The sequence below is a fragment of the Heloderma suspectum genome, chromosome 1 (genome assembly GCF_057233095.1).
Source record: "Heloderma suspectum isolate Gila_16-S chromosome 1, 16-S_ref, whole genome shotgun sequence".
Taxonomy (NCBI): Eukaryota; Metazoa; Chordata; class Lepidosauria; order Squamata; family Helodermatidae; genus Heloderma; species Heloderma suspectum.
The window spans coordinates 68,728,944-68,741,015 of record NC_139458.1 but is presented as its reverse complement, the minus strand read 5'-3'; the positions used below and the strand labels follow the sequence as shown (position 1 = coordinate 68,741,015).

Genomic DNA, 12,072 nt, shown 5'->3' with positions numbered 1-12,072 from the left:
CATTGCATCAGAAAAATGCTGCATCACTTATATTGAGAGTTGCTGTCCACTCTGTGATTCTGCCTGCTGAATTGATTCCAGTGCTTAGTATACATCGTGGATTTTGGAAACACAGTTTTCATTTTTTAAAATACACATGCGGTACTTTGGAACCCGACTTCCAGAACAGGGTTTAGGCATGAAGTAAATTGCATGTATATCAAATCAACACGTTTGTTTGCACTGATATGTAGCCAATGGACTCGCTGATATGGAGCTGTGAGCAATCGTCTCATTCACTTCCTAGTCAACAAATAACAGTATTATATGCCCAAATAATGGGACGGTATCACTAAATTGTTATCTTTAGCATTTGTATAACACTTTTGTTCAAAGAACTCCACATACATTATCTTGTATAATCATAAGAATATGAGATGAACTAATTAGGGATGGACGAAAGTCACTTACCTGGTCCCGCAGCTTGCTTCGCGGTGGGGGGGAGGCGCTCTGTTCCTCCCCACAGAAATTCTGGCTGGGGGGGAGGCGCCCCGTCCCTCCGGCCGAAATTCTGGCCGGGGGGGAGGCGCCCCGTCCCTCCGGCCGCGAATCCTCCTGGCTGGCCGGGATGCAAATGGCGGCGGCCATAGCCGCCGCCGTTTGCGTCCCTGCAGTCAGCCGTGATAGGCTACGTAAATCCTTACGTAGCCTATCACGGCTGACTTTGGGGGGGGGGAAGCGCGTACTCAAATGGCGGCGCCCATGGGTGTTTTTTGAAAATCTATCACGGTGTTTTTTGAAAATCTAGCCGTGATAGGCTACGTAAATCTTTACATAGCCTATCACGTTTGCTTGTGTGTGTGTTTTTTTTACTTGGAAATGGCAGCGGCCGGTCAGAAGACCGGCCGCCGCCGAACTGCTGCTGGGAGCCGCCAGCGCCAGGGACATTTGGCAAAGGTAAGTCCCATCCGGGGGGCGGACCGTTTCTCCACCAATTTCAGGGGGCCGAATGCGTTGGCATTCAGCCTCCTGGAGATTCGTGAAGAAATTCTCCAACATCCCTATGAACTATGCTGAATCAGACCAAGGGTTCATCTTGTCCAGTGTTCTGTTCACAGTGACAACCCATATATCAGTGGAAAACCCACAAGTAGGACATGAGTGCAACAGCACCTTCCCAGCAACTGATATACATAGGCATGCTGCTTCTGATACTGGAGGTAGCATATAGCCATGAGTACTAGTAGCAATTGATAGCCTTATCCTCCATGAATCTGTCCAATCCCCTTTTAAAGCCATACAAAATGTGGCCATCACTACATCCTGAAGAAGTAAATTCCAAAGTTTACCAATGCACTGTGTAAAGAAGGACTTCCTTTTTTCTGTTCTGAATCTCCCACCATTCAACTTCATAGGGTGACCCTGGGTTCTAGTATTATGAAAACTTCTCCCTATCCATGTCATGCATAAGTTTGTACACCTCTATCATGTGTCCATGTACTCGCCTTTTCCCTAAGCCAAACATCCCAAATGTTGTATCCTTTCCTCATAGGGGAGTTGATCCAGCCCTTTGATCATTTTAGTTGCCCTTTTTTTCCATCTCTACGATATCCTTTTTTGGTGCAGTGACCAGAATCCTTACAATACCCCCTGCCAGATAGTTCTGTATTATCGCCATATTGCAGATGAGCAAGAGCGGGGAGAGAGAATGGCTCAGTTCTGTGACATTTTCCTTGATCCCAATAAAGTTATTACACTACTGTAGCTTTTGGATTTCCCCCTTGAATGGATCAACATGGTTCCTTACCATTTTTCTAGCAAGCTTGTAGCAGAGACAGGTTTTGAAAAGGGAATGTCTTGATTTAAAGACAGAGACTCTTAGCCATTATGCTAGATCAGCTGTCAAAATCTTTTGTTTTTCTGTCCTAACATCCTCAGAAGCTGCTTGCTTGTGAAGTACCCTGCTTACAAATTTGACTTAAACCTGCCACCTCCACTATCAGCTTCTTGCTACACCTATAAACCTTGTATCTCCCCATTGACTGCCTGACGGTCTCCAACACTTAATTCTTAAACATTGGCCACCTCCCCCGCCAGCCTCTTACTTCCGCATGTTGTTTCTCCCTCCCCCTGCCCCCCCCCCGCCTCCATGCCCTGCATGCGTGGATGGGATGCCTGCCGCTTCCTTTGGCTCTAACGTTGATCAGAAGCTTTTTTCATTCAGGCTGACAACTGCGCCTCAGCATTAGCCTTTCAGCAAACAGCAGGTGCAAGCAGAGAGATCCCAGCTCTGCTAACAGTAATCCCCGCTCCCCTTTCCACCATTACAATATTGTCTGCTTTGCTGAAGGATGTTTTTTGTTTTCTCTTCACAGTTGTTAATTCCTTTATACTGAATTGAAACCTTTTCCTAATCTTCCTGTGCAGCGATTCCTTGGAAAGGGCAGCCATTGTCATGAAGCCACAGGGCACTTTAGGCAGGCACACCACTGCACCCAAGAACACAAGTCTGCTCCTGCCCCAAGGAGGGGGAGGGAGAATTGCTACCTGCACAGCAGCTGCCTGACCAGTCCAAATGACCATCACCACTTGCTTTCACAAGTATAATGGAGGATAGGTCAACCCTTGGAAATGCTTAATGTAGTTTAGGAACAACAGTTTAGAAACAACTAAACTAGTTTAGAAACAACAGTATATACTTCAGAAAAGACCATTAGAAGCTCTGCGAGGCAGGAGGTTGGATTGTTTGGCATTCAGGACCATTCTCAACGTTATTTATTTATTTATGCCATAAATTTTAGGGTGTTTATCTGTCACCTATGATAAAAAATATATCACAGTAAAAACAAACAAACTTAATAAAGCTAAGGATCTCTAGATTTCTTTTTTTAAAAGGTTTCTTGCTTGTACAGTTGTAAATAAAATTAACTGTGTGGATATGTCAGGGCATAGGTTCAGCAATAACAATATGGAGCACCTCTCTCAGAGCTCCGTCTTCACCCAGAACTCCAGTTTTTATCTCGACAACTAGCCTACTTGCTGTCTTTTATACGTTTCTTTTCTAAATTTTAGACTACTTTGGTGAACAAAATTCTCAAGGAAATTTGAGCTAGAGCTTACATTCCTGCTTTGGATTTTAAATCACACATTTAATATTAATGTCTATAAAATTAACAAGAGAAAGCTTTTAAAAAGTTGTTTCTCAAAATAAAAAACCTGAAGGGTTTTGAAACTTAACAATTCCAAGCATTCAGTTCAAATTTGTTCAGTACCAGGTTTCATCTTATCTCTAGTTTACAATTAGTAAACTAGCCCTGTACGTTCAATCATAGTCTTCCAGCACAAGCAAGGAGCAAGGAACCAAAGGAAAACAAACAAACCACGTAAGAGTGCAGGGGGTAGAAGGGAGGCTCTCTTTCAGATTATACCACAATTGCTTCACATGACTTTTCCTACATAACAATTTTTGAATGGGAGAAGTGACACAAGTGATGTTGCCCTCTACAGAGCATGGTGACGCTGCTTAATGAGAAGGATAGAGAGTGTTTGAAGCAATGATGCCCAATACCTGGATAGTTCAAAACTCTAGACATATACCTAGTTTAATATGAACTCTCTAGTTCGTGAAATGAGCCTTGGGAATAAGGAGAGCCCAATAACATACCTTATCACAACATTTAGGAACAGCTTGAAGGGTTATCAGCTGGTGGGGCCCCAGCGATGTTTACAAAGAACAGGGATAAAAAATGCAATGTATGCTGGGTCATACCTGCCCCCTGCATTAGTTCAAGAGCCTGGTATGGCGGTTATTAGTACAGACTTCCCCAACCAGGCGTCCTCCAGATGCACTGAACTACAACTCCCATCCACATCCAGCAGGCCAATGGCTATGCTGGCTGGGAATGATGGGGGTTCTAGTCCATCAGGTTAGGACAAGCTAATCTAGTGCTAGATCACAAGCAAGAAACATATTCATGAGGGAGGCCTTTCAATTCCCTTTTTGCAGAGGGGAAATGTTGCCAGAGAACATTTCAAGTTGAACTATCAACTTACCCAACATCACCCTGTGCCAGGGCATGCATTTGAACCCAAGCCCAAGGATCTGCTGCAAAATCTTGCATCAAACCAGCTATAAATGTTAAAACATTCAATGAAATGGGCAATACTTTGCCTACTCCCTATGTCCCTATCCTCTTGAACACGGTAATTATGAAGGAGCATCATGTGAAACATAGTACACCAGGTTAACCACAGTATGTATTTCTAAGATTTATTGGTCACCCTACAGCTCTCAGGAAGACCATAAAAATACAAATAAAATCCAAAGTCTGTATAAATCAAATCACAAGCCGTATAAGAAACCAATCAGTTGAAAGTATGATTAGCAAAATGCCTGTTTATCCATGTAGAATAATGCAACAATAGAAATCGCAGGGCTGGGCAGAAGGTAGATCTCCAGATGTTCTAGACTTCAACTCCCATCATTCCTGAACATTGGTTATACTGGTAGGGGCTTCTGGGAGTCATAGTCCAAAACATCTGGAGATCTACGTTCTGTTCATCCCTGTACAGTGGCCTTATATAATTTCTGCTATCAGTTCTGATTCCCCAGTGATCAGAGGTTGCTATATCTGCCCTGTGTGCCACAAACTTTTAAGAAAGGAAGACAAGGCTGAAAGAAGGACTACTGTAGCTCAAAAAGCAACCGCCCCCCGCATGCCACCAGTTTCATCCACACTGGATGTGCTGGTTGTGAGGAGCCTGGCTCTTGGCTGTGGTGATGTAATGTTAAGATGCCTATGAAGTTTCTACCTGCCCCTTGCTGGGCAAAACCAGAGATGTTAACAGCTGGTACATAAGTAGAGAACCGCACAGAGAGCTTTGGCTATGGGGCGGTATGGAAATGTAATTATCTATATCTATATCTATCTATATCTGTCTGTCTGTCTGTCTGTCTATCTATATCAGTCAAGGTATCTTTATTTGTACTACCATCATTTTAATCAACATAAATATATGCACAAAACCACCAGCTGGCCAGCAACTTCCTCATGGCTTGCCATAGCAAAAGTCCCTTAAAAGACTGGAAAGAACCCTTTGAATATATTACTCAGTATATCACAGCAACTTATGGAAACATTAACCTCTTGAAAGAATTATAGATTCTTCCTCTTCCTCTATTTCTGTTAAGAAGAACAGCCAAAGGATCAGGTGGCAAGTTTTGAAGCCGGAGCATACTGGCTCTGCTTTGACTTGGATTATTAATAATCCCTTGGACAATCAGTTTTTACACTCATTTCACTGGAGCTCTGGACCAAGATGAATGATAAAGATCATTGACACCACATTTCATATTCTTTAAGGAAAACTGCTGAGGTTCATCCAGGTTTCTCAAACTCAACTAAATGGAAGAGATTAAATTTCACTGCATTTTAGAAACACCTTCCCATTTCTGCATCTCTGAGTAATGATTCTCCTACTACCTATTTTCCCCAAGGAGAGCTGCTCTTTAGCTGATACTTCATGAAAATAAGGCAGGAGCCTGCAGGCTCCTAAGTGATCTGGAGATGCCAAGGTGAATTTTCACAGGACATGTGTGCCCAGATGGTAAGGTCAGGATTGGGCAACTTGTTTGGTACAGAGTACCACAATGTCAACTTTGGCCATCACATCTTTCAAATAAAAGCCAGTGTTTTCAGAGACCCTGTGAACTAAATAGCTTCAAGGGACAAGCATACTATTGCTCCAAGACTTTTCTCAAATGCACATCCCCATTCTGGATCTTTGGGGAGATCCAATGGGCAGGGACAAATTTTCACATTCAGGGTGCTGGGGGTATAACTGAATCAACTACGACCTAGAAGGAGTTGGACCAGCACCACCAGTACCAGTTTCCTTTAAGTTTTGTTAGGAAGAAAGCTAGCTGTAGGTAGTAAAAGAATTTAAGGGAATCCTATGTTGCTGGTGGGGGTTCAAGATGGACCCTGGATCTGAAAAATGTGCAGAACATTGGTCTGATAACCAAATTAAGAATCAAAGATCCCCGCCCCCCGGGTTGGTCTGTCACTACTACTATGTAGTCTTTGCACAGCTTTTGGCCCACAGGCGCCTCTGGCATGGCATACAATGCTTGGTCCTGTTCTCTGCTTGTGACACACTAGGACCAGTGGAGGCTGGTGGCTCCGATGTCAGTGGGGTGGTGAATCCACTCTGGGTTTCAGGCAGAACTCTAAAGGAGCTGTCCAAGATGCTGTGAGAAAGACTAGGATATGGGAAGCTGTTAACAAAACTCCATGTCTTCTAACATCATCATCATCATCATCATAAAATGTGTGCATCACTTCCTACCACAAAAAGCAGTCTCGAAGCAACTTACACACACAAATACAGAAATCCATACTTAATATAACATACTGCTCCTCCTTTACATTCTGTTCTAGGCTAATCCCCTTTCGGGGTAATTAATAAATTGGCCTTGATCAATAAAGCCCCTGTGCTGCAAGTTGTTGGTTTCTAATCTATTGTCTCTCTTCCTGTCCTTTATATGGACAGTAGGGGGATCAACATAGATTTTCAAGTTAACTTCTGTGGATTTCTCTCTCTGGTACAAAACATTAAGCCACTGGCAACTGTTTTAAATCCTAGTAAACTTCCATTTTTGCCTGGGCTTTAGATCATTGGAAACTGTGACATGCTGTTTACCACACACAAACTGATATCTTCAATCTTCTGCTGTTAGATTTGTCACTCATCATCATCTGCTGCACTCTCTTTTCTGCTAGCCAGATACAGTAAAGTGTATATGCCACTACAGGCACTAAAGGGAAGCTTTACAAAAAGATCTAACATTCCCCCAGTCAAGTTGCCTCCTCCTCCCCTATTCGCTCTTTGCTGGCACAGTGCAGTATTTTGACATGTTAACTGCTTCTAGAATGATAGATGGTGACATCATTACATGAAGCAAGCACGAGGTGGCAGTCCATCAAATGAATGGAGGCGTCACGTGGTACTAATATACCTCAGTAAGCAGCAAGAGAGAATAGGAACACAAAAATACATGCCTCACATTTTAACCATGTTTGAGCAACAGCAGCTTTAATGTTGCTTGTGTAGCTAAGACCCCATGAGGTCCAATACCAAATAAAGATCCCTATAAAGTCAGTTAGTATTCTGGAAGAGTGATGCAACGAAACACCATGCTGCCAATTCCATCCACTAGCAGCAACACAGTAGGAAAAAAACATATACTTCAGTGATGCTCAGAACAGATAATCTTTTAAAGTGAATTTCTTTTATCTAAAATGAGACATGATGGCAGATATTCACAAATTCTACTTGAACTGCCTATTTCTGTTCCACAGTTACATGTTCTCAGACAAATCAAGAAGCATTTGCATTGAGAAAAGGTCATGAGTCAAATAGTGGTGGTCATCCTGGTTATCAAGTGCAGAAAAATACTTGTGTGCTTTACAGTCTCGGAAATTTACTTAAAGGCAGCGTTAAATGACCGCCCAATGATTATTCTCCGCACCTCACTGGTTCCTGCCCCGATTTCATACAGTTTGGCATCACGCAGAAAGCGACCCATGGGGTAGTCATTGATGTAGCCATTTCCACCTGCAAAGGAAGGAGAAGACTTGGAAGTCTAACAAGAGACTGAGATCCTGGATGTAGACTGATCATATGTGCATGCATGTGTGGAACCACAAATATTTAATTCCATTGGAATGAAGATCCCCGATAACTTACAAATCAGCAACTTCTCAGGATAAGAAGGAGATCGTATGCCATTATACAACTGTCTCTAAGTCAACTTGCTTCTCAGTGGGACAATCACCCACATCTATGATCTTACCCAGACACTGGATTCCATCCAAGGCAATCTGAGTAGCGCATTCTGCACAGTAGAGAATTACTCCTGCACAGTCCTGTTGGAGGAAATAAGATCATTTGCACTGAAGGAGAAGTTCAAATTAAGATGCACAGCTCCTCTAGCCTCAAAAATAACTGGGAGAATGGCCTATGTTTATCTCCTGTCGAGCTACACCAGATTTCAGATTCATATTATGGTCACTGATAGAGCAACACAACACTTTTCTTGTGAGACAAGGACACTATTATGCTTCTCTAAGCTCTGCAGTTCCCTCTCACCCACCTGCAGCAACAACAGAAACTACAACTTCTGTAGGTTCATACTATGTACAGGTTAGGTACATGGCATTTAAGAGAAGACAGTACTCTAACCAGTTGTCTTATTTGGTTGCCATCTTTAAAGTAGGTGTAGTTATGGTGTGTATATTACAAATGAGAATAACAACTATTTCTACATCTGTAAGTAAAAGCAAACCCATTGCTGTATGGGTGAAGAAGTATTCTCCCTAAGAGGTAGAATAGAATATTCAAAACATTAATCTTTTCTGCCCCAGACTTAAGTCTCCTACACTACTGATCCATCACCCCCTCCCACCTAAACAAAATACAGAAAGGGCACAAAGTACCAGCCAAGAGCTCACCTTTGCATTGAAGTGTCCTCGATCACAAGCTTTTGCCACATTGTACACATACTGACGACATGCCATCAGTCGTGTGTACATGTCAGCCATTTTACCTTGCATGAGCTAAATACAGCAGTATAAAGAGGGAGGAAAATGAAAGGTGTTTGAATGTATTCATTTTTAACATTTTATCATTTTATAGACATGTTCTATACACAAACTGAAAACAATAAACCAAAATCATTAAGCTGAAATTACGCTAATACAGCACAAAAACCAAAGATTACATTAAAATTCAGTCAGCAGCAATCAAGAATCCATTTTGAATAGATATACCTAAAATGCCTGCTGAAAAGGATAGGGTTTGGCTGCCTACTAAAAGCCGAAGAACAATGGGACCAGGTTTCCTTTGGCAGGCGGTTTCAGCATTTTTGTTTGTTTCAGCACCACAGAAAAGTCCCATCCCTTTTGCTCACTGACCTGGAGGAAGATCTCAAGGGACTGGCAGAGTCATATGGGTGAATGTGATTCTTAAGAAATCCTGGTCCCAGACCATTCAAAAAAAAGCACTTGAAACTGAGCCCAGCTACAGACTATTTACCAATGTGGCTGGCAGCCGTATTCTGGACCAACTGTGGTTTCCAAACCATCCTCAAAAGGCAGCCTCACATAAGAGTACATTACAGTAATCTAACCAGGAAATGACTAAGGCAAAAATGACCAAGGCAAATTCTGGTTTCTCGAGGAAAGAAAAAAAATAAACTAATACTTATCAGTGAATTAGGGGAAGAGGGCAGACAACACTAAAGACTACAAAAATGAGAAGTGGATTTTTTTGCAGCTGCTAGGCTTTTCATTTGATTTGGTGAAGACTAACAAAACGAGAGACAGATCCAGAAAGGAGGAGACAGATGCTCACGTTGCATATGTGAAAATTACACCTAAGTCTGATCCCGTCTGCCCGCCCCTGGTGTCTGTGGTGCCCCTCACCATGCACATCCAGAGGGTGTTATTTCTGGTACAGGGCTTTTAGGTGGTGGGGCATCAACCATTTTATGTGAAATGACCTCTGTATCTGCGTCTGTATGTGTGGCAGAGCATTATGTGCACATTGACTTCCGAAACATGCAGATCAGCCTTGAAGCTAAGTTAACTTCTGGGCCACCCATTTAGGGGTATCCACATTTGCCCTCCCCCCTTGAAAGTAGCTACATCCCTGGCTTATACCAGCAGTAAGGAAAGGAAGGGGGAAAAGATATCCTGGCTCCCATAATCTGCTTAAGGAAGACAAGAGTAATTTTCCTGCTGTCCACAAAGCCAAGGGAAATAGAACCAAGTGTAACTGGTGTTGGATGAGTCAATATTATCTAAATGTCATTGGAGAGCAGTTATTACCAGGGAAAAATGGACGCTACAGTGGTAGGAAAGATTCCAGCACCAGTTGTTCAGTAGTAAATCTGTGGTGCAAAAGCACTTTGTGATTCCAAACCCTACCTTTTCTCCAAATATGAGGCTTAGGCTAAAATAGTTATCTGATCTCTGGAATCATAATAAGCAAATCCAACCCTGGACTTCCCCCAGTACTAAATTCCTGAATGATGAGTATCTTGAGGTTCTAGTAATATGATACCTTTAATGTTCCTTTAAAATCAGCCAGCAATTAAGATAACTCAGGGGAAATAGCTTTAGGTTTGCAGTTTAGGAAACAAAGCAGCATCACAGCTTTGGTGGAAGCATTTATCCAGTGAAGACCGATTAATCCAACCCCCTTTTAACTAACATGAAACGTACAAAGGAAACAGGCACTAGCCAGCATATTAGAACACGTTCAGGACGTTCATTGGCAACCCTTTCATTGGTCTTACCTGGAAATGTCCAATTTTCTGCCCAAAAGCTTCTCTCACATGCAAATATGGTAAAGCATGGTCTAGGACAGCCTGCATGATCCTGTAAAGGAAAGGGACACACTGCTATTTATTTATTTTACTATTTATTTATCTGTATCCTACCTTTGAAAAGGAGGCTTTCAAAGATTCTACAAAAACAATTAAAAAAACCCATCCTTTAAAAAGCAATCAATAAACCAGAAAACTAAAAGAGCAGTAAAAACAATAAAAAGCACCCTGCAGATGGAGATGTTGTACGGTAGGTAAAAGCAGGACATTGACCACCTGCTAACTAAGAACTGCCAAGAGGCTGTAACACCTACCTTGCGGTATTTAAGTGGATAAATATAGTAACATCTCCTGGAATAGGGAAACTTTTACATTACAAAAGCTGGACATAGCTATGCTGATCCAGAAGTCATGGTAAGGTAGAAGCCACAGCTCAGTGGTAAAACTTTACAACAGTCGGTCCTAGGATCAATCCCTGGCATCTCTGGTAGCAGCTGATGGAAGAGACCTCTCTGTGCCAGAGCCACTGGAGAGCCACTGCCAGTCAGAGCAGACAATACAGGGCTGGATGGACAAGTAGTCTGTCCTGGTATAAAGCAGGTCCTGATGTTCCTAACTTTATTAGGACCAACTACAAAGTTACAAAGAAGTGAGCAAACTTTCAATTTCATCAAAACCCTTCATCAGGCTGGATATGAAGAACAAAAATTGGGGGCGGGGGGAGAATGTCAAAAGCCACGACAAAGCTCTACTAGTCTGCAATTGTATTAAAAAGGGTTCCACAGATATTGGCTGGCCTTGGTAGCCAGCCAAGGTCCCCCTGCTTTTGCAAGAGTCTTCAAAGTCAGTGCCATGCCAGGGAGAATCCCCAGGCATCTCTTAACTCAAGAGAAGGGCAGGGGACTCCCCCTGATGCTGCACTCGCACTAGAGCAAAATATGCCAATGTCAAGCTGGCATGTGTATTTGTGGACCATTACTGATATGTTAGGGTGCTTCCAGATGGAGAGCTCCTAGCGCAAGCAACCAGAACGCATTGTGTACCTGTTCTATCTTTCCTTAACGGATTTTCTGTATTAAGGAAAAAGATGGGAAGAAGCGGTGAGAAAACATGGGAGGAATTACGAGTAGAAGACAACATCAACTGGACCCCCCGTAAACGTGTGTGAATAAGGCAGAGTGATGGCATAATAAAAGCCTTATTTTTATTATCTGGAAGCACCCATAGAATGGGGGAAAGAGTTGTGCAGGCTAGGCTGTACTTGGTACAAAGTATCTCTGGTGACACCCAATGCTACATGGAGAAGCATGGTTGCTCTCCCTTTGAAAATATAAAAGCTATTCGTTATTGGTTCTGTCTCTAACAATAATCAGAACACATGGGTCCCCTGTGAATTATGTAATTAATCATCTAAATGGCATTAGCTGATAACCCTTCGCCTCCCTGAAAAAAATCCAAGATCACATGGTGTATACACAAGGTTCTGTATTTCAACTCCGTATTTCCTGACATGAAAATATGAAAAGTGTGACACGTACACCTAGAGTATTAGAATGTACAACTCTAGTGGTGTGCATGTGTGTAAATAAATAAAAAGAGATTCCTCTAATGGGAAGACTATATACACTTCCTTCATACAGCACATTTCCTTTAAGTATAGTAGGATAAAAAGACCCCTTTCTCCTCATTTGACTGGCTGATAG

The 12,072-nt window shown here is 42.4% G+C and overlaps 1 protein-coding gene across 4 annotated transcripts in view; it reads right to left on the bottom strand.

Moving 5' to 3' along the window:
- Window positions 1-2,745: 2,745 nt before the first annotated feature.
- IVD (isovaleryl-CoA dehydrogenase) overlaps window positions 2,746-12,072 on the bottom strand; it is a 43,113-nt gene continuing 33,786 nt past the window's right edge. For 3 of the 4 annotated variants that reach the window (XM_084845295.1, XM_084845274.1, XM_084845287.1), the window contains exons 9-12: window positions 10,340-10,421; window positions 8,493-8,597; window positions 7,835-7,907; window positions 4,232-7,596 (exon numbers count right to left, since the gene is read on the bottom strand). In XM_084845295.1, the coding sequence (XP_084701421.1) occupies window positions 7,463-7,596; window positions 7,835-7,907; window positions 8,493-8,597; window positions 10,340-10,421 (394 nt within the window). In that variant the 3' untranslated portion in view covers window positions 4,232-7,462. Of the gene's footprint in view, window positions 7,597-7,834; window positions 7,908-8,492; window positions 8,598-10,339; window positions 10,422-12,072 lie in introns of all 4 variants that reach the window. The other variant, XR_014789329.1, reaches the window with a different exon arrangement.